Genomic DNA, 19,678 nt, shown 5'->3' on the forward strand with positions numbered 1-19,678 from the left:
TGCATGGCATTGTTTTATGATGGTTGTTTGACGGTTATGGCATGGCGAAGGTTGATACTATATATCCTAATGACACATTCTTAGTTTCCTGGTACGGCGTGAAAGGCAACTGTATGTGAGTGGTATTTAGAGCAGAAAAGCACATTATTAGACACTGCTCAGATCGAAAGCTGTTGGTGTCAGGAGAGGGCGCAATTCCTGTTAGACTGGCATAATTGAGGCTATCGGTGATTTCTCTGGCTCTCACATTCTCCGCTTCGGACATCTGCTGTTCGGAGAGGGTGTTTGCTCCAAAACTTCGTGAGCTGAGTATAATTATGCAACGGGCGATTAGACTGGCTCTTGCCTCTCCACCCCCATGCTTGGGCTTCGGAGGATTAGCGTGCGGAAAAGTGCAAGCTGTATGGTCTGAGAAGCGGAACCGTTCCACACGGTCATTGTTTACTAATGATTCTCCATGTCTAACCAGTATTAAAACAGCATAGCACACGCGCCCCAGCGCATGAATGGAGAAAGTTATATGTCAAGCATAGGATATCGTTAACCATAGTAATTCTCTTCATGTCGGGGATGCCAGCCACAATTCGACAACATGACTGAATCTTCACCTCAAGCTGTGCCCCAAGAAGCAATTGAAGTCGAAGAAGAGGGGCAGTATCCTGAAGGAGGTACAAAGGCATGGCTAGTAGTATTTGGTGCCTGGTGCGCTATGATCCCATCCATGGGTCTTCGTAAGCAATCTTCGCCATCCTTCTTTTCTACCCTTTCTTGCAAACCTACGGGGCGGAAATTACCCATCTAAGGGAATTGTCTCTTCGTGGCTATTTCACAATACTCCCGAAGACCCCTCGACCCATTATAGAGAAGTAAATCCTAACTCCGAATACTGCAGTAAACACCTTGGCTATTCTACAAGCACAAGTATCAGAGAAAGAACTGCCAGGTGTTCCGGAATCGACGATTGGATGGATTTTTAGCTGTTACGCCTTCTTCTTATATATATGCGGAGGTCAAGTCGGTATGTTGAGACATTGCTAGATCTTGTTGACATGGGACTGATCACGCCACAAGGGCCGATATTTGATGCGCACGACATCAAAGTTTTGATAATTCCGGGATGTGTAGGAATAGTGGCTGCTATTGTCCTTTTTAGTCTCTCACATGGTATTCAATTCAGAAGACGATCGCTTACCTAGGTCATATGCTGACAAACGAACACTAGAGTTCTACCAGTTCCTTCTCTCCTTCGGAGTGCTTGGGGGCATATCTGCATCGATGCTCTTTAACCCCAGCATCTCTGCCATAGGGCACTGGTTCTCCAAGCGGCGTGCTCTAGCGACTGGTGTTGCGTGTACCGCCGGAGGCGCTGGAGGCGTGGCCTTTCCGCTCATCATCCTCTACCTGACCCCAAAGATAGGCTTTGCATGGGCCATGCGAGTCATCGGTCTCATATGTGCAGCTACCAGCGTCGCCGCCTGCCTTCTCCTCCGCAAGCGATTGCCACCAAACAGGAAGGCCGGCGCGGCGATCGACCTGCGAGCCCTCTCGGACACAAAGTACGCCATCACGACGGCGGCGATCTTCCTGGTCGAGTTCGCCGTTTTCATTCCCTATACGTACATCTCCTCATATGCTATACATATGGGGCTCTCGGCCCAAAAGGCATATCTTCTCAACGCCGTCCTCAATGCTGGTGCAATTCCTGGTCGGGCACTACCCGGCTACGTCGCGGACCGTTTTGGCGTGTTCAACGTCATGCTCATCACCTCGTCCTTGTGCGCGACGTTGGTCCTCGCGCTGTGGCTCACTGCGCCGTATGGGAACGAGGCCATGGTCACGTCGTTCACGGTACTGTTTGGGTTTTGGTCGGGAGCTGCGATCAGTCTCACGCCTGTCTGCATCGGGCAGGTATGTAGAACGGAAGACTATGGAAAAAGGACTGGCACTACGTTCTCACTGTCAAGCATAGGGGCACTGACAGGCATCCCGATTGCGGGTGCAATATTGCAAGCAGCGGATGGTGAGTATTGGGGAGTGACTGTCCTGGCGGGAGTTTCATATACAGCAGCCGCTGCCATGTTTGGACTCGCTAGAGTTTTTGTGGGAGGCTGGGGAGTGGCGGTGATTGTGTAAACTGGTCATGAACGTGGAAACCGGCCGGTCTCTTGCCTCATATATCGCTGTAATACTTCCTGCAATCCATATCCGAATGGATATTGTGTTTTCACTAAATTGATAGTTGATGCTAGTTGAGAATCCAAAAAATTGATTCTGTTCGAAGAATGGCACGTCAAAAGAAGATGGGGTTTTCCACAAATTTAAAGCATATAAGATACACATCAGTCGTCAACCCTGGATGTTTTGTGCGGAAATATATCCTAAGCCGACAACTTTTGAGCTTACGAAGCAAAGCTAGTATACAAATAAAAGTTTTCTGAATTTATCGATTTGCACATTCCTAAAAGCCTTGTATACATTGATATTTTCTAGTAGTTGGTATCTTGATTTTACGACTAATCTCCCCCTATGCCAGATATTTTGCGAAAGATTTCCTCGGCTACACCATGTCTGATATCGAGAAGACTGTCATGGTCTGCCCCTTCAACAACATGACTTTGAAACCCAATTGCTCTTCCTCGCTGTTCTGGTCTCCAACAATCTCGGAACCACTGGGGTCCTGTTGTATTGCCAATCATATGATCAGATTTGGCGAAGAATACTTCGACTTCGAGTTGATGCGATGACAAGTCCGAATGTTGCTCTCGTCGTCTCCTCTCTTCCTCACGCTCTGCAAGCATTGGCACATACTTATCAACATCACCCCAGTCGCCCCATCCCTCCTCGCCTTCGGGGTTGGCCGGTATGTGTTTCTTCAGAAGAAGTAGCACGTCCTGGCTCATACCTTTGTAGTTTTCCGCATAAGCATGCTTCAGAACCTGCGGCTGCAATTTTTTCTCGAATTTCACCATCTCAGTATCGGCAGTCTGAATTGGCGGCGGGGTCCGTTGGGCCCATTTCGGAACCAAGCTCGAGAGTAGCACATCACTAAACCCTACCACGGGCAGCACACTCGATCTCACAATGCTAACAACGCCATCGAACCGGCTGAGGATGGCGACGGGAAGTGCATTGCTGAGCTCCATAAGTTTGGTACCTGAATGCTCGGGGTGAACCCAAGGTCCACACAAGGCAATATAGGGTCTATCGGGGTGGAGGAGGTGACGGAGGTGCAGCGCAGTGTGAAGGGCGTATATGGTGCCAGCACTGTGGCACGCAAGGCTGATTTTAGACACGCCTAGGTGCTGAAGTAGTGCCGAAACGATGTCCAGCCATACTCTCAAGCTGGCCTTTGCCTCCGTGTCGGTGGTGCCGCCCATGCCTGGTCTATCAGGGTGGATAATGCGCACACGATACCTTTTGGCAAGCTCGTCTTTGGCGACATGAAGAAAGCGACTCAATACTTTTGTTAGCATTACGAACGCAGCACCCTTTTCCAGGCCACGTACGTGCTAAGAAGTGGGCCACAGAATAGGAGAACATTTTCCTGGCTCGGTTCATCCTGATTGCGATAACCATAATCACTATAGGTAACAGTGAAAGGTTCGGGACGATCTGATCCCGGTGGTAATGTGAAAGATTGGCTGAACCGAGCGTCGAGAAGATATCTTTCAAGTGCTGCGGCATTATCTCTTGGTTCCGGAGCGTTCATTGTGTTGGGCTGCTCATTCATAGCCACATATATGTAAACCCAGGTGTCGCATAAACTGACGTATCAAGTTCTTTATTTTGTGTGAAACTGGGTTGCCTCTGCGTGGACTTGATGGGATACTTGCAGAGTGGTAAGCAATTAGCTTGGTCTATTTTAAGTATCAAGTAATAATCCACTCATACACGATAGGCTAAGCCGTATCGTATCGTACGTTCAAAGGCGACTTGTGTAAGTAGCACCTCCGATATAGGCATAGACTGGCTGACCAAGTCAAGAGCTTGCATTGCAAATATGGTAAAGATTATGGTGATAAGCATCGTTTCACACGACTTGTGACCTGAACGATGGATTGACCAAAGCCTAGGAGCGACAATATCTAGCCCAAACATCAGAAGAATCCCGAATTAGGGTATGCCAGAAATTAACAATTGCTAACGCAGGTTTCGACCCCCTCGACTCATCTAATGACCAAGCAGGTAGATAGACTACAGGTAGGTTAATCAAATCCAATGCCGATGTTCGCGTCCTCCTTGAATAGAAACGAGTCTCAGCCGCGAGAAATGATTATGATCAGTAGGTTTGCATTTATACCACAAAGAGATGCATACTTGGCATAGGTATGTTTTGCCTGGCTTAGCGGTGCCAATGCAATCCTAGGAGACGCAAATGACCAAACGCGCCTCATGCGCTTCTTCGTTAAACACAATTATGATAGTAGCAAGGACTATGGGTGGGGACATGCTTGATTTCTCTATGAAACCTGATTCCGACCTCGAAGAAGTAGATGACGTTGGCAGTAGGGAGCTGAAGATATGTAATATCCACTGTAGTTTTCGTCGGTTATATTTGCTGGTTAGAGTTTCACTGTCTATCAAAGAAACAAGACAGTGAAAAGAAATATCCTGGATCCTAGTGCGCATGGTCGTCTATGCCAAAATAACACGACAAAAGACCCCGTGTGCATTTAGATTCGACAACGAGGATATGTTAAGTCACACACATGTCACAAAGTGCCACAATTCAGTCCGTATGTAGGTGATCTCTTCACACGCATGCTCTCTAATAATCAAGATCTTTTGGTCAAAAGCCACGACTCCTAGGAACTAACAATACACGACAAAAAGTACCAGCTGTCCACGCTTTCAAAACCTAGGCATCTAGCGACTTCGTGCTTAATTTAGGTCTTGACTATCCATAAGGATTGCCTGGTCTTAAGAGCTCCGGCTCCTGAAACCTAAAGATATGCCAAACCGTTTCCAGCGACTAAGCCCTCGAGTGTAGCTCTCACCTCATCCGCACCCGCGAACCCTACACGGCCTGCGATCTCGGCCCTACGCCCGGCGCCAAGCTCGTTCCATCTGCTCAGCATGGCACCATCGACGATGCTCCTACCGACACCAGCATCGACCGCCGGCGGTTGCCGACCGATCGCACCGGACGTAACAGGTGCGCGGTAAGCCTTGGGATTTAGACCGCCAAAGTGCGGGAGATTCGATACGAGCTGAGATGCGAGAGAAGAAAGACGACGGTATTCCTGCTCAGTGAGTGGCGTGAGAGTGGCGAGCATGCCTGTGTGTGAGGCTAGCAGAAGGGTCTGGGGTGGCGCAGGATAAGTGCCGGCACCATTCTGGCTATCACCAGTCTCGTTGAGTCCAACAAGAAACTCATGACCAGGAGGGAGTGTCCTCGGAAGTAGAATACTGCGAGATGGCATGTGGGCACCAGCTGAAAAACTGGTACGATGTAAGAGGAGATGGCCGCCTAGGGATTTTGGATCTAGTCGTGATAATTAGCACTTATTTAATGCCAGAACATAAATGATAGTAAGAGACTTACGATCAGGATCAAACTGCAGGATATGGATGCCACCGTCAGAGTCGCATGTTACAATGGAAAGCTCATGCCCGTCAGGCAAGAAATCTGCAGTTAGTACCTCGAGAGTTGTTGCGCTCTTGCCATACAAGATCATCTTATATGGTTCTTCGGTATAACCGGTAAACCAGACACCCTTCACTGCATCTGCCAGGAGACACAGGCCTGTGCCCTTTAGTTCACGCACTGCCGTGACGTAGCAGCTCATATCCATGAAAGCAACCGGCAGTAGACTGCCGTCCTCTTTGAGGCCACGTACCATGCATTTCTGCCCCTGCGCGACAAGCATAAGTCCTTGGGTACCAATCTCAGAGAGAGCTGTGACGGCGCCACGAGGAATATCCTCCTTGGCCACTACTTTGAGACGTTTATTGGTCTCCGGTCGTCCTGGTTCTGGAATAACTGTGACCACATCATAGACAATTATCCGTCCTTTGATTGGCAAGTCTTCTCCCTTAGATATAGCCGTGCCCGCGACCACGAGCTGCTTGCGCTCGTGTGTCGATTCGGAAACTTCCAGATTTAAGGTTTTAACGCACATGATGGTTTCGCATGGTTCCATTTCGACAGTGTCGATAACGGTCCAGTTTGTGGGGTTCACTAATTGTAGAACGCCCCGTTCTACCATCGGTTTAAAAGGCAAGTCCTTTTCGTTTTGCCATTCCTTATGATAATCGTCCTCTTTCGGGAGCTCGAATGGTTCTTTTGCGTCACAGCCGATGACATATGTGGTCGATGGTGGATGGAAAGCGACTGAGCTGGCATCGATACGAAGAGGCAGTTTTCTTAAAGACATGCCAATCTCAGCATACGTTGTGTCGCCAACTGGTATTTGACAGACTCTGGCAATGCCTTGCGAATCTGCGTAAATAAATCCTCGTTCGCAGCCCTCGGTATGGAAAGAGCTCAAGGTGCGAATACCATCACCTTGCAAGCCGACCACCCTGGGAATTGTCTTTGACGATTTGATAATAAAACTAGGCGACGCACCAGGGAGGAAAACTGTCTGGTAGCCTCCAAGGTTGGCACATTTCCTCAAGGGCATTGCCATGGGCTGTTGTTCGGCCTCGTCATCTGCGACAGCTGCAGAGCTTTTCGCCAGACGGTCATTAGTTACCTTCTGAAAGTGGAGAGACTTCGCGAGCTCTGCTGAATCTTCAGATGCCACTCTGAATGGCTTATAAATAGTCAAGTCGTCGTTCGAGTGGCGTACCTGAAAAATTAGCGGTACACTCTTGGTTTCGTTCGTTATTTAGCTCACAATTAAATAGGGAGAAGTTGAAGTTGAGTCCCCTAGATCAGCAACAAGGATTTCTGTGACGGTCTCCTTCGCACTTCCTCTCCTGGCCGAATAACCAGCAGAGAGTACAGGTGGCACAAATGGCAATCCCTCCACTACACAAATCGGCCTGAGATCGGGTAATGTGTAGATCTGGATGGTTAGCATTTATCAAAGAGAAAATTGCGATATGGCTTACATGTAGAGCACCGTTACCACTCAAAAGGAACATGACGATGCTCTCCCCTGGTTCCATACCACGATCCGATTGCAGCTTCGCAAATATGCCGGTGCTATCTTCGTACAAGCATCCCGTAAGCCACTTGGTGGAGAGTAGGAAATCGTCTTCCTTCTCAAGCTCTTCCAACTCAAGGTTCTTGTCCATCTTGGCCACAAACACGCTCGAATCATCCCTAACAAGCATGAGGAAGGGATCAGCTATGCTAGCGTTGACAACTCTAGGCTCCGCTCCCGTTTCTTCGTCGACCATGGGCACGATTTGGCTTAGGCCAAAGTCTGGGTCGTATTAGTACACTGTACAGGGCGAAGCTGTAAGGAATAGCTTACCGCCATCATAGCATCGCACCTCTGCCTTGAGGACTTGAATGATTCTCTTGTTTCTCCCCATAGTACCGGCTTCTATGGTAAAACCGGCTGCGGGTTCGAATTCAGTCCCAGCCAGGTGTTCAAAACCAGCGCCTGTCAACGCATAAACATCGGAGGTCTCGTAACCGTCCAAGTCTACCTTGGACACAATCATGAATTTGTCATATTGTGCTGAGGCATCAAAATCGGCTCCCATTGAAGCAGTGCTTCTATCAGCTTGTAGCGACTTGGGTACCGGTTTCTGGGCTGCAACTGTCCAGAAGCCACGGGCCTCTGGAAATTCAAACTCTCCAATGACGTTCGGTTGTATCTCACGGTTGATGACTGCCAGAGCGCCAGTAGTGCCCCTGCCAACAGCACATACAAGACTTAGATCGCTGGCAACTGCCTTCGACTTGGCGTCTTCTTGTTCCTCAGTGGCTGCAGTTCCTGGCCCTAAGCTGATGTCTCTTATCGGCGCCACGCTTACTAGTCTGTCATGGATCTTGAAAAATAGCTCTCCGCTCTTAGAAGCAGATTCCTCAGTCTTGATTGCGGCCTGCTTAGCAGGAGCGGGTTCATCAGCGTATAGATCGTCATCATCGTCCATATCCTCTAAGTCCTCATCGTCAACATCCAAGTCTAGAGAAGTGTCTTGCACGCGATTCTTTCGCCTGGATGTTTGGGCTTGTTTTCGTGACCACCCAATAACGAGTGAGTCGCCATCTTCGCTTCCTACGAAAAGACTTGACTTGGTCAGCTTTGTCAAAGTCGTTGCAGGACCTGCTACGAGGTGTCCTCCTGCTTCAGGAGAAATTGCCCGGACGTTCAAACCTGCTACTGTGCGCCCGTCAATCCTGAAGGAGATCAAAGCGAGTCGTCCATCGTTCAGGACAACTAGCAGTTCGCCATTCTCGGCAGAGAGAACCTCAATCTCGCAGCCTTCTAGTCTAAGCTCAAGCTCAGACTGGTCCACAAGTCCGAAAGACGTCGCCTGTCTTGCAAAGGGGTTGACTGCAACACCGTGTGATTTTCCCGACTGGTCGATATGGATAAGTTCATTGGTGCCAACCAGTAGAGCACCTCCAACTGGTGCAGGCAAGGCTATGACGCGGAATAGATCTTGTGGGAGGCCATTGACTGACAGAATAGTGGTGGATGCTTTCTGCTTGAGATCGAGAGTGAAAACCATATATGTGAGATGATCCTTACGGCCCAGTTGGGCAGACGGGGCCATGGTCGAGGAGAGGATGCCGAATGTGGGCTCTCTATACTCGTGGAGAAAGGCAAGATGCACAGGATGGATCAGGCTGGGATCTAGATTGGATAGTCGCAGTACAAATGAGGACGAATATGGTGTATCTTCATTGCTGCTAGTGCCATTTACAGTTGTGGTTACCAGCTCTTTGACTGGTCGAGGACCATCCAGGTCTTCATCCCAGTCATCCATCTCTATGTCTTCTTCCTCAGCCTGGCTGAACTGCAGGATAGCCAAGTTACGAGCACCGAACTTGAGTGCAGCACACCGGCTGCCGGGGTCGGCCGCCAGGTAGTTGACGTAGTCACCCAGTGGCGCCGCCCACGGCACCTTCTGCAGCTCATCTTGCTCGTAGTAGTGGACTGATGTGTTATATATGGTGTTCTTCTCTGGGTCCCATTCTACTGTGCTTAGCTTCGCATCTCGGAACGCAAGCAGCAGAGCTTCTCCGCCAGACTTGGAGCCTTGCCGCTTGATACGGGCGAGGCCAGTCACGGTTCCGGACAGAGGGTATTCTGCGACGAGAACTAGTTTTGTGTAGTTGGACCTATCGGACCGCAGCAGCCTCGAGTCTCCGCCCAGGAAGGAGGTCTCGAGACCGTGATCGTCGTTGATTCGGCTGTCGTAAAGCTCTGTTCCTTTCGAAGACTGTGTCTGGCTGGCATTTTGGGCGTTATCGACCTCGGCCGACACTGACTTTGTCGTGAAGATCTGCAGAAGGGAAGCCCTGGCAATTACCAGATTGTGACTTTGCGCTGAAGTGAACCGGAGTACAATGGAGTGGGTGACAGCCGTAGGAGGCGTCAGCTCCGTATAGCACTGCATTGCGAGTCACACTGCACCATCTCAATGCAAATCGGCAGGTGGTGGTTGTTGTGGCTAGCCTTGCTTGCGTTGGCTACATACAAGCTCTAATGTGACAACAATGTGATGTTGAATTGTCTCTGGCTCTGGCACTGGCACGCAGCTCCGCTAGCCAAGTTAATCAAGTTAGACCCCCCCCCCCCCCCCCCCCTCCAGCCAAGCTTTCCTTCAATCGCGACCTGGCGCGCCTGGGGAAACATCGCTTAGATGCATCAAATAAACGCCTGTAGACCGATAAGTGATAAGTCGCCTCCACTCGTTCGTTGCTCAAGTACTGTACAAGTGCATACCATCCTTCACAAGGCGCTGCAAGGCGCTTTCGTCAGAGCACAGTTTGGAAAGGTTCCTTTCTCTGCAACACGTATGGCGGCAACCCACTGGCCACTGGATAGGATCTTTCATTGCGAAGAACATGACACGAGCGTCTAGGCTACCGTTCAGATGCCACCCGCCACCGTGACTGCTCATGCACATTGCGGACGAGTTCCATCCACTGTCGAAATGTCATACTTCCGCTTGTTCGATTTGCCTGGGGAGCTACGCACAGCCGTCTTGGAGCATCTTGTGATCATTCACTCAGATATCCCGGTATTCGCGAAGAAGGAGACGTGCACGGAGAGCCCGCCCATGGTGTTAACCGACCTTCTCTTGGTCAGTCATCAAATGCATCGAGAAGCATCAGGCTTGTTCTACACAATGAACAACTTCATTGTCAATCTTGCCTCTCGGAGGATGCTCAGTGATATCGTGCAGGAGGGGCAGCTCTTCGGCCCCGACGTGTTGGACGCCCGACGCCGCATCCGATCACTCAGCCTGCGCGTGAGACGCATCAGTGGCGACTTGGAGAGCGTCGCGGTACCGACTCTCACAGACATGATATTGCATGGCAACCTCAGAATTTTAGACGTCGGAATTCTGACACAGAGCACTGGGCTAAAAACAAAATCAAACTACGATTCACACCATAGACCGGGCTCCGTATTTCAGGATCCAGAGAGCGCGAACCTCGTCAGGACCTCGCCTTTCCAAGCACTCCTTGGCTTACTCGCGGACCCTGACCTCGAGAAGGTTACCCTCTGGGCATCCCTTGTCCACTGGTCTATCTGGTGCCCTTACCATGATTCTTCTGATGCTACAATGCCAAAGAACAGCGAAAGGGTCATCCTGGACTGGCAGCGGTTGGTCCACGATTTTGCCGATGGGAATCGCATAACCAAGTTCGAAAGGCCGAGGTTTGGCTGAACATGAGCCCAACAATCCGTATCGCCGGTATCTTATCATGTATAAGTATAGATTTCATACACGTACATGTCTAATTTGGGGCTCAAGACGTGTTACCAATCACGAGACGAACTGGCCATTCTGCACGGCCAATTTGAAGCAAAACTTATGATGACCTCGGATGTACAAAAATTCATCTGAGCGGTGGGTGTTTCTTTATCACGTTATATTCCTTTTAGGGTGGTAGCTTCTGTAGATTCAGACGCGGCTCCGCGTCTTCGGTGCCGAATTTATTGTGACGCATTAGCTCATATCCCGAAATTATGATATTGCAGATTTTTTTTAATCACAGAGTCCACTTGTCATCACGTTGGATCGATCCATGCTTGAGTTGCTATTCCTGTAAAATACTCGCGCAAGTAAGATACAGCTGATTCTGTGATCCTACGCTGCTACAGAGTGGTATGTGATCCTGTAGAGTCCTTCACATCTGTAGAAGCGAATAACAGACGCATATGCAGCTCACACGTTTTTTTCAAGCATGCAGCACGTGGCAATCATTTGTTTCAGATTCATCCTACGCTCGACTTTTCGGCCCCTGGCAAGTATCCGATACTACTAACGACATTTTACACATTGGGGTCTCCGCAATTTGTTTCTTTTGGCTCGCAAACGCAGTGCCGCAATCCTCATCCAAATGCCGCCCGCCAAGAGTGGGTACAAAGTATCATGATGGGCGGCGCGGCCCTCTTGGCTGTCAACGCGGTGTTACACGGGCCCGAGCAGCTGTCCAACACAGATGAAGCATTCCAGACGAGGAATATGGGGGCTAGTACTGGGTCCTAATAACGCAAGAGATGTCAAAGCTGCGGCCTACGGCTTGCAGCGGAGGATTTTGGTGTCGATCAGCCGTCATTTTTCGTGTAACACAAACGTCAGGGGCTGTAGTTGGGTCAAATTTGGGGGAGGCGAAACACGGGTACGAGACCGGTACGTACAACACCGTTATTGTTTGGTAGTATATGCCAGATGAATCTCACTGGCCGAGATCGATGGTGTCAAGACGATATCGACTCGAATATAACATAACACATGTGGTTAGATAGAACAACTTGTAATTCTACTAGCTCCACGACTATAGAAATTTGACTGCAATATGCGGTGATGCAAAACTTAAGCCTTGTCGCGCCAAGCCCAGATCAGCGGGAGGGGCGGGCGGTGTCCGTAGAAAGCCCAAGATCAAGGTTGGTCTCACGGAGTCAAAGTTGTTCCCCTAATGTTTGAGGAAAGCCTTGTGTGATGTTATGATATCTGTGCGTCGTTCTTTCAAGCGAGAACCTGTATAAGATAAAATGTTTGGTCGATTGTACCATAGGAATTGAGATAACGTGCTTGCCCCTGTTGTGATATTCCGCGGCGTATTCTGCTACATGTGCCTGTTTCGGCGTAAGTTGGCAGTGTCACCATAAAGTCCGTTTCCAATAGGCTGCAGTAGTCCTATGATCGTCCCGTCTTGGTCCAGCTTGGCAATGACAGATCTGTAAGGTCGAGATATCTTGCTTGAAACAGGCATGTGTCGCTGGGAGATTTTCATAGGCCAGCCAAACAGGCTTCCGGAATGCCAATTGAATGGTCTTTTCATCTTGCTGCTGCAATGCCCGTACACTGAGCATGTTTGGACGTGCAATATTGCGACTCCATCGCTGACACAATCGCTGCAATCATGGCATCTAGTGCCGTTTAGAATCCATACGTTGCAAAGAGCTATTGCCAATAATCCCGTGCATCTTCAGAGAACTAGCCAATCGTTATCATATCTAACCCCAAATGTAAGATTCCCGTCCCCTTACGCCAAGCTGCGGCATGTCATGACGAGTGTCGTCCTGGTGAGATCCTTATCGGCATACCACTAGGTTAGCGTATTTGTGCCACTCAGCCCCTCCACCTTAACTTAAATGCCAGGGATCAGAATCAAGTGATATCACAATAATGGCCGAAGTGAGAGAGAGATAGGCGCCCATTTGACGTGCTTCAATTTTGTCTAATTTCTTGCGTAAGATGAAAGTCCCAAAAATTCGCCAAATTTCCATAAGATCAACCTGTGACGCTGTCCGCTTACTCCAGTCCTTTAGCCTCTAGCCCGTTCGCACTTGTGCAACACCCCTCCTTGGCTCCCGGGGGGTAAGAAATAATAATGCCCTCAAAAATCATCGCGATCGCTGTAGTAGTCCATTGTATCAAGCAAGGTGTAAAAATCAAATCAACTCGTCATGTCGTAGCACGTAGACGTAGAAGTCTTAGTGATTCTGTATTGATATCCCTCGATGCAGTTTACTCCACGATGGCGACCTCGTGGAAGTCCTCCTGGCTCTCGTCGGGGTGAGCGCCGTTCTGGACGGGACCGAGCTTGAGGAAGCGGTATTGAACAGAGCTGGTGCTGCTCAGACTGGAACTACGGCGTGCTGTAGGTCGCTCGACCGACTGTTGAGCCGGAGACGCAGCTTGTGTCTCAGACGTGGTAGGTGCGAGAGAGAGGAAAACCATGGGCTGGCTCTTGCGGATGTTTGAAGCGAAGGATGCCATTTCGTTCGAGTTGGGGGAGTTGGATTTGTTTGTTTGTAAGGTAGGTTTGAAGGTCTTGAGTGTAGAATCCGTCAAGTCAAAGTAGACAAAAGATTGTAAGGTTTGCGGAGAGTTGGTTGGGAGATTTGGTGGTGGTAGTGATATAGAAGACAAAGGATGAAAGGAAATGGTAAATCCTGAGCGTTTCTTCTTTATATGCAAGATATAATATGCACTGACACAACGTACTTTCTTCGCTCCAACCCCTCTTCGAACCTTCTCAGCAGCTGATTTATTGGGATGACCAAGCATAGAAAGCTATGGGAATTTCCAAGAGCCGCAGGCTCCGCCGTGGGTTTCAGCAGCGTATTGGCCAAGATTGCTCGCTCGACCGTGGGCAGCCGATCCACGCCTTCTTAAGTCTTGATAAGTGGGCATTTGTAAGACAATTATCTTTGAGCATAAAACCCTCTTTTGATGTGTGCTATTGCTCTAAGGTTCCCACACGTGTTGCTGTAATTGGTTAGCGGAAGTCGTGGACAAAAGCAGAAAGCCGTATCATAAAAGCGGGAAGAGGTAAGCCCTCGTTATCCGCAATGTGGGGGTCACATCCCCTTTGGCCGACCGACCGCTCATTGTCAATGGTGGTCGAAACCCACGAAAACAATCAGCATCACCGGCCGGAAAGATGGAAGAGGAGTATAGAGTTGAACAGACGTCTATAGAGTGGAGAAACGGCACCGACTCGGGTGCCGGAGGGAAGTTCTATAAATTCTAAGAGCCGCAAGGTAAGGTTTCCGAGTCTTCGGGGATTCAGCACATCCTATTGGCTGTTGTGGCTTCCGGACCTCGTCTAAAGGAATAAACCGGAATGCTCCTCCAGCACCCATCACCAACTGGCTAGCCCTAAAGATGGAGTGGTTTCCCGAGTAGCATTTCAAATGATAAGGCTATACGGTTGAGATGTTGGAGCCATTCATCGACTTATTGATGTTTGTATCACTTGAACAGCCCCTTTTCTTGGGGCAGAAGAGTCATTACTCGAGATAAAATTTGCGTACTTCTGGACTCCGAGGCCCACTTTCTTTACCCGGACCATCGTTCGTGAAATGGCATGGGCATGCAGAGCAAACACAACTTCCCCGAACAAAATAACGTACCTATTGACGTTGAATCGCCTGTGGAGTGCAGCACCTGTCGACCGAGTGCCTCATCGACATTCGGCAAGCGTCGTTGGAAATGTGGCTTATTCTTCCAAAACAACACACTAATACGGCCCTCACATTTATCCTAGTCGCCCATTTCGCTTGAGTGGACATCGTCGAAGAAGTTCTCAAGCTCCGGATATCTAGGTAAATGACGATGGTGCTGCCCGTTTCGCTCTGGAGACGATGCTAGTATAAAATGCTCACACGATTACCCAGTAGCCAGTAGAGAAAATGCATTGTAATCAAAATTTTGGGCCAAGCTCAGTAAGCAATTAGGCGCAAATGCATGACGTGATCAGATTTTGTTTCTTTCCTTTAATGGGCGTTTGATGTCACATGTCTGAGAGCTTGTACCATGGGCTTGACATCTCAAAAGCATATGTCAGTCGTACATACCTCACGTCGGCAAGTTTACTCCTCTACCTAAATTCTTCAAAAAGCAATAAACTTGACGTTTTACAGTTACAGCAAACTAGACACGTTACTCGAAGCTTGGGTCAAACTCCGCAGCGTTCGCAGATATCGTGTGGTGACTAAAAACTGAACAAATTCTTGTAGCGTGAGTCATCGAATAACTTATTGTGATGTTGTGACCTGGGTAGCTTTGAGAGGAAGGCTATGGAAATCATCATAGCCTCCTTTGAAATATATTACAGATGTACCGTCAAAGATCAGACTCTTACTCTTGTCTGAAAACTGTATTGATCTTAGAGTCTTCAGCCGAGAGTAGCCTTTGCATTCTCTGAGCCTAGCGAAACACACTTATATTCATCCATAAGACACTATCCCGGAATGCAATACAATCGTCGACGAGCTCAGACTGGTCCTCCGCTGGACTTGTATTTACAGCAAGCCCGAGATTGACTACAAACGACACTCGGACAATCCCGTGATATGATGAACTTTAGGTATTGGACCAAGAGGATTATCGCTTCGTAACAGCACTTCGAGCCTCCCACAATGACAATGTCTATTACGGAAATTCGGTTCGAACAGGTGGCGGACGATGAGGTGCCTCAAAAGTAAGTTGTTAGCATCATGCGGCTGCCAGCGTTGGTGATAGGAATTGCATTCACAAATGTGTATTATGCTGGATTGGTAAGCTCCACTATCCGAAAGGTCATGTCGCTGTGATCATTGGTGCGTCGCGATACAATTAATATTTCAACCTCGACTTAGTTGGGTTCGAAACATTACAAAGTATTGAGCGCGTGATACTCCTAATCGACTTCGTTTGATTTTGTTTCGATGTTGAACCCTTCAAGCGGCGGAGATATGGAGACGCATGACGATAGCCTACACCCTCGATCTGCCCCTGAACTGCCTAGATGGGCTGGGAAACAGCTTATAGTTCTCTAGTCCTGCAGATATCCTAGTAAAAATCCTCCTGACAGTCTCTTTGGGGTGCCGAGAGGTTTCCGACGCAGTGGAACAGCCCGGGCAGCTGACCAAGGCGCTTAACTGATCTGACCTCTCATTGGCTGTGAGCGTCAACGTAATCCTCTCCGTCAGAATCTGTCAGTAGTGGAAAAAAGAGAGATGGGTTCATTTCGCCGTATTCTTCTATGTATCTAGACCAACACACGCGCGCGCGGCACAGCAGAGTGGCTCAACTCTTCGGTGGTGTATGCTCCCCAAACCCTAAGCGATCAGCCGCCTCCTTCTGATCGCGCATATTAGAGGTCGTCTTTCTCAAACTTTATTCATGATTGAGTTCGATTGGTTAGTTCGGAAATGTGATATTGATAGTCAACAGAACAAAGGATTGATGGTAGGCCAAACAATTATCAGACAGGGTTTCAAACGGGTTGCATGTCACTCAATCAAAGGCACTCGTCTCTCGCGGTTGTCTTTCAAATTCCTCTCACCGATACGTGATGTACAGGCAGTATTAGGCAACATTTGTGATGGGAACACGATAGGCGGAATGAAATTGACTTTACCGAGTCACCGGTCTGCATGGTACCTGACATCACTTATTACCAGTCTTGGAGCGGGCGAGTTCTCGCAAAGATGAGTAGGCTTTATCATACCATTTTGTGGCGCGAAGGAATCTGCCAGCGGAATCCTCTTGGCCAGGAACGCATTCCTAGCACGGCAGATGCTCCCGCTGAAGAAATGCTGTGAGGCATGATGTACGGTCGCAGAAGTTGAGACCTTTTTTATCCTAGTTTTTAGGGTCCTTCAGGATCAGTTGAGTCAGATCTGATGCCGTTGCGAGGCGCGTCATTTTGACCCAAGCAAGGGCTCGAGAGTGGGTCGAAAATTAAGGTGCAGAATGAAAGCATGCGGTTGGGTGCTTAGATGTGACTCTAGAACCCAACAATTGGATTCAAGCAGATCAGAGCCCCTCCAAGGCTGCAGTAGGGCTGTGTAATGTGACTTCTCCATGCGCCGCTGGTACAGTAAAAGGCTGTATGTTTCATCGGTGCCGACATGCGTCAAGCGATCGAGGAGCCCCAGTGTCCTGGGCTTAGTTCGTAGAATTACTGCACAAGTATGTAATTGTGTATGCACGACCAGCAACAGATGGATATACACGCTCGAGGTTCGCACTTCAGGTGATCAGAGCTAGCGTTGTCAACAAACTCAAGGAATTCAAATTACTGTGCCTAGTCGTGGATATATTGGTACTGCTCGAAACTCAATAGAATACACCAAGTGCGGCCATTGGGGCAAATAATAGTCCTCTGGTTTTTGAAGCGGCCCGGATCGTATGGCAACATGGAATATAGCGTGCTCATAAAGTAACGGCCCGAGCCACGTCTCTTCACACGTGCGAGTTGTGCCTTCAAGGGACTTGAGGAGGAATACATGAACTAGTAGACTTCTCTTGCGCAACATCTCTCGACAGTGCTATGCAGAGGCAAATTCGCGACAGACCTTGCCAAGAAAGGCGAATAAGAAATACAATGTTGGCTGTTCACAGGTAGCAAGGCATTTACAACAAAAGCTTGGACTGGTCGTCTACCAGCATCGACGGTAGGTGTAGTGACTGACCAAAAAGGGGTGACGGTTAGTAATATTCATGAGATATGTCGGTTCAAGCTTGGTTTGTGGGCAAGTGCTCGCCAGCTCGCATTTCCAACCAGGCCGCGATCCATGTGGGTTTGACAATGGATCGCCACCAGGTTTACGACACACCTGCCTATTTGCGTGGGACCGGGAGACACCTCAGCTTCGCGAAGGAGCTTATGCAACCAGCTTTGCATGTCCTCTATCTTGTGCTCGCGTTCCGTGCCATACGCCTTCCTGTAAAAACACTGCTAGGAATCGTGAAGCATTTCGTGATTACGGCTACTGGCAAGGAACCGGCTACAAGAAGCCGGCATGTTAGACAGACCATTTGCAATCAATCAACCCGCTTTTTCATCGGGAGTCTCGCTGCCATCGGCCGTTTGATTTCACTGAGTGCACCAAGCCATGTGTCAAAAAAGCTGTCCAACATGGACGAAAAAGTTGGTGTTATGCAGGACGGCGACACTGAAAGATTGGGGGTTGCTCCCCGACTCCACAAGAACACTGACCTAGGGCTCTTGTTCTACTCGTGTGCGCCGACTATACCTTATCTGGTTAAAGCACTTCTCCAATTTTTAACCAGCATTCGCATTGCTTTCCCGGTCCCGGAGGCACAGCAACTTCTCGACCTGGGATGGGACAGAAGGATTAATTGTAAGTCGTCGGTTCAGTTGAGTTAATAATTTGTCGTTGCTACCGGCTCGACGCAGCCTTGTCCCGTCTTGTTCCTCTCCCGCCAAGAGGTCCACTTGGATTGTTGCAAGAAGAAGGCAACTACTTGGGTTAAATCCGAGCTTATTTGCTACATAAGGTATTGACGGATATGTTTCCCTTTCCTTGCATCATGCTCTTGGGTGCGGGGACTGCAACATCTGGCGCCAACTCCTCTTGAGCGCAACTACTTATCCTTGGAGGCTTGTATGCCATGTCGATCTGCAAAAGCGCTCTCTAACCTTTGAGCCCAAAATCTGTATTCAAATAATACCGACGATAAGCTATGCAGTATTTGTATTTTTAGGGACGAACAAATCATGAACCTCTTCCCCCTTGATCACCCTAAAATGGGCACCTGTCAGCAACGCGAACCGCACTCCGGTCCTTGAATCGGTGGTTCGAAGGATCTCGTTGATAGCATGGATTCATCACGAATAACCACACCCCCCCTCCCCCATCACTTCTAAACTTGAATGATCAGTGCGCATTTTCTATGCAATGTATCTCCACCCGCCATCTGCGACTAACACGATCCCTGCTACGAGTGGGTAACATTCTGTTGCGGCTTGGGACATATAGATGACCGTAGCCCTGTCGGTCACTGGGTAATACCTGCATCCAGCAGCCCTATCATCCTATAGCTGGGGATTGGATAAAGCGAGTTTTTCTTCCTCTTTGCAAGTACCAACATCTGTTCCGCCCGGCCGCATACGTTCGTCCTTAAGCAACCTCAACTGCTCGAACCCAAGTTTTCCACACCACTACTCAAGGTACTATCTTCAGATTGACGTACCCCAACCGTCCATGTACATGCTACCGTTGCTTCAATTGACGTTGCCGTGTGGGTTGGTCATTCAATACCTGGGCTCGAAATCACTTGCCTAACTGGAAATGATGCCATTGTTCTTTTCACAATACTTCCAACCTGCATAGTCATCTGAAAAGTCGCAAACCGAAAAGCCAACTACATTTCTATGATTTACAACGTACAAACAAATCCTGCCTTATGGCCTGCAAAGTTGTCTGGATCGGAGTGCACTCATCTCTTGTGACTGGACAGATATGGGAGATATGAGTATTTAATCAGCCATACATCCCACATCAAATGAACATCTTTGTGGCATACTTCTCACAGTAGTTTCATTGAAAGACCTCATAAGTTCTTCATCTCTCCCACTCGGCAACAATATTCTGGCTGCGAAGTCTTCTATCATCAACGACCATCTTCACTCAGCATCTATATATTGAAGATATACACTATATCTTGTACGCAACGTTAAGACATTATATCAAGGAAACATTGCTGGCACAAGCTGACTTGCACGTAGTTCAAGGCACTGCTGAACCACTACGTCACTTATTCGACAGCAAATCAAACTTCTTTCCAA

The 19,678-nt window shown here is 48.8% G+C and overlaps 5 protein-coding genes across 5 annotated transcripts; 2 read left to right on the forward strand and 3 right to left on the reverse strand.

Moving 5' to 3' along the window:
- Nucleotides 1–391: 391 nt before the first annotated feature.
- On the forward strand, nt 392–2,281 carry BKA67DRAFT_556199 (putative monocarboxylate transporter). The gene is made up of 4 exons (XM_046102144.1): nt 392–731; nt 893–1,018; nt 1,072–1,164; nt 1,223–2,281. Exons 1-4 carry the CDS (start codon nt 593–595, stop codon nt 2,131–2,133), a joined length of 1,269 nt encoding a protein of 422 aa, XP_045961973.1. The 5' UTR covers nt 392–592; the 3' UTR covers nt 2,134–2,281.
- Nucleotides 2,282–2,513: 232 nt separating this feature from the next.
- Nucleotides 2,514–3,709, reverse strand: BKA67DRAFT_591062 (Alpha/Beta hydrolase protein; the record flags this gene model as incomplete). Its single annotated transcript, XM_046104663.1, has 2 exons — nt 2,514–3,453; nt 3,507–3,709. The coding sequence occupies 2 exons, from the start codon at nt 3,707–3,709 to the stop codon at nt 2,514–2,516; spliced, it is 1,143 nt and encodes a 380-aa protein (XP_045961974.1).
- Nucleotides 3,710–4,734: 1,025 nt separating this feature from the next.
- Nucleotides 4,735–9,528, reverse strand: BKA67DRAFT_619819 (CPSF A subunit region-domain-containing protein; the record flags this gene model as incomplete). Its single annotated transcript, XM_046105463.1, has 5 exons — nt 4,735–5,485; nt 5,546–6,794; nt 6,843–7,013; nt 7,060–7,376; nt 7,428–9,528. 5 exons carry the CDS (start codon nt 9,526–9,528, stop codon nt 4,944–4,946), a joined length of 4,380 nt encoding a protein of 1,459 aa, XP_045961975.1. The 3' UTR covers nt 4,735–4,943.
- A 540-nt stretch (nt 9,529–10,068) lies between these two features.
- On the forward strand, nt 10,069–10,809 carry BKA67DRAFT_532936 (uncharacterized protein; the record flags this gene model as incomplete). Its single annotated transcript, XM_046099620.1, has 1 exon — nt 10,069–10,809. The coding sequence occupies one exon, from the start codon at nt 10,069–10,071 to the stop codon at nt 10,807–10,809; it is 741 nt and encodes a 246-aa protein (XP_045961976.1).
- A 1,978-nt stretch (nt 10,810–12,787) lies between these two features.
- Nucleotides 12,788–14,089, reverse strand: BKA67DRAFT_556207 (uncharacterized protein). The gene has a single exon (XM_046102145.1). It carries the CDS (start codon nt 13,660–13,662, stop codon nt 13,120–13,122), a length of 543 nt encoding a protein of 180 aa, XP_045961977.1. The 5' UTR covers nt 13,663–14,089; the 3' UTR covers nt 12,788–13,119.
- Between the last annotated feature and the right edge of the window lie 5,589 nt (nt 14,090–19,678).

Source organism: Truncatella angustata (assembly GCF_020726525.1).
Source record: "Truncatella angustata strain MPI-SDFR-AT-0073 chromosome Unknown BKA67scaffold_2, whole genome shotgun sequence".
Lineage (NCBI taxonomy): Eukaryota > Fungi > Ascomycota > Sordariomycetes > Amphisphaeriales > Sporocadaceae > Truncatella > Truncatella angustata.

Excerpts from the sequence above, each read along its gene's own strand:
- BKA67DRAFT_556207 (XM_046102145.1), bottom strand. The coding sequence starts at position 13,662 with ATGCTTGGTCATCCCAATAAATCAGCTGCTGAGAAGGTTCGAAGAGGG.
- BKA67DRAFT_556199 (XM_046102144.1), top strand. The coding sequence starts at position 593 with ATGACTGAATCTTCACCTCAAGCTGTGCCCCAAGAAGCAATTGAAGTC. Across the intron at positions 1,019-1,071 it reads TATATGCGGAGGTCAAGTCG|GGCCGATATTTGATGCGCAC; the intron begins GTATGTTGAGAC and ends TCACGCCACAAG. Across the intron at positions 1,165-1,222 it reads CCTTTTTAGTCTCTCACATG|AGTTCTACCAGTTCCTTCTC; the intron begins GTATTCAATTCA and ends AACGAACACTAG.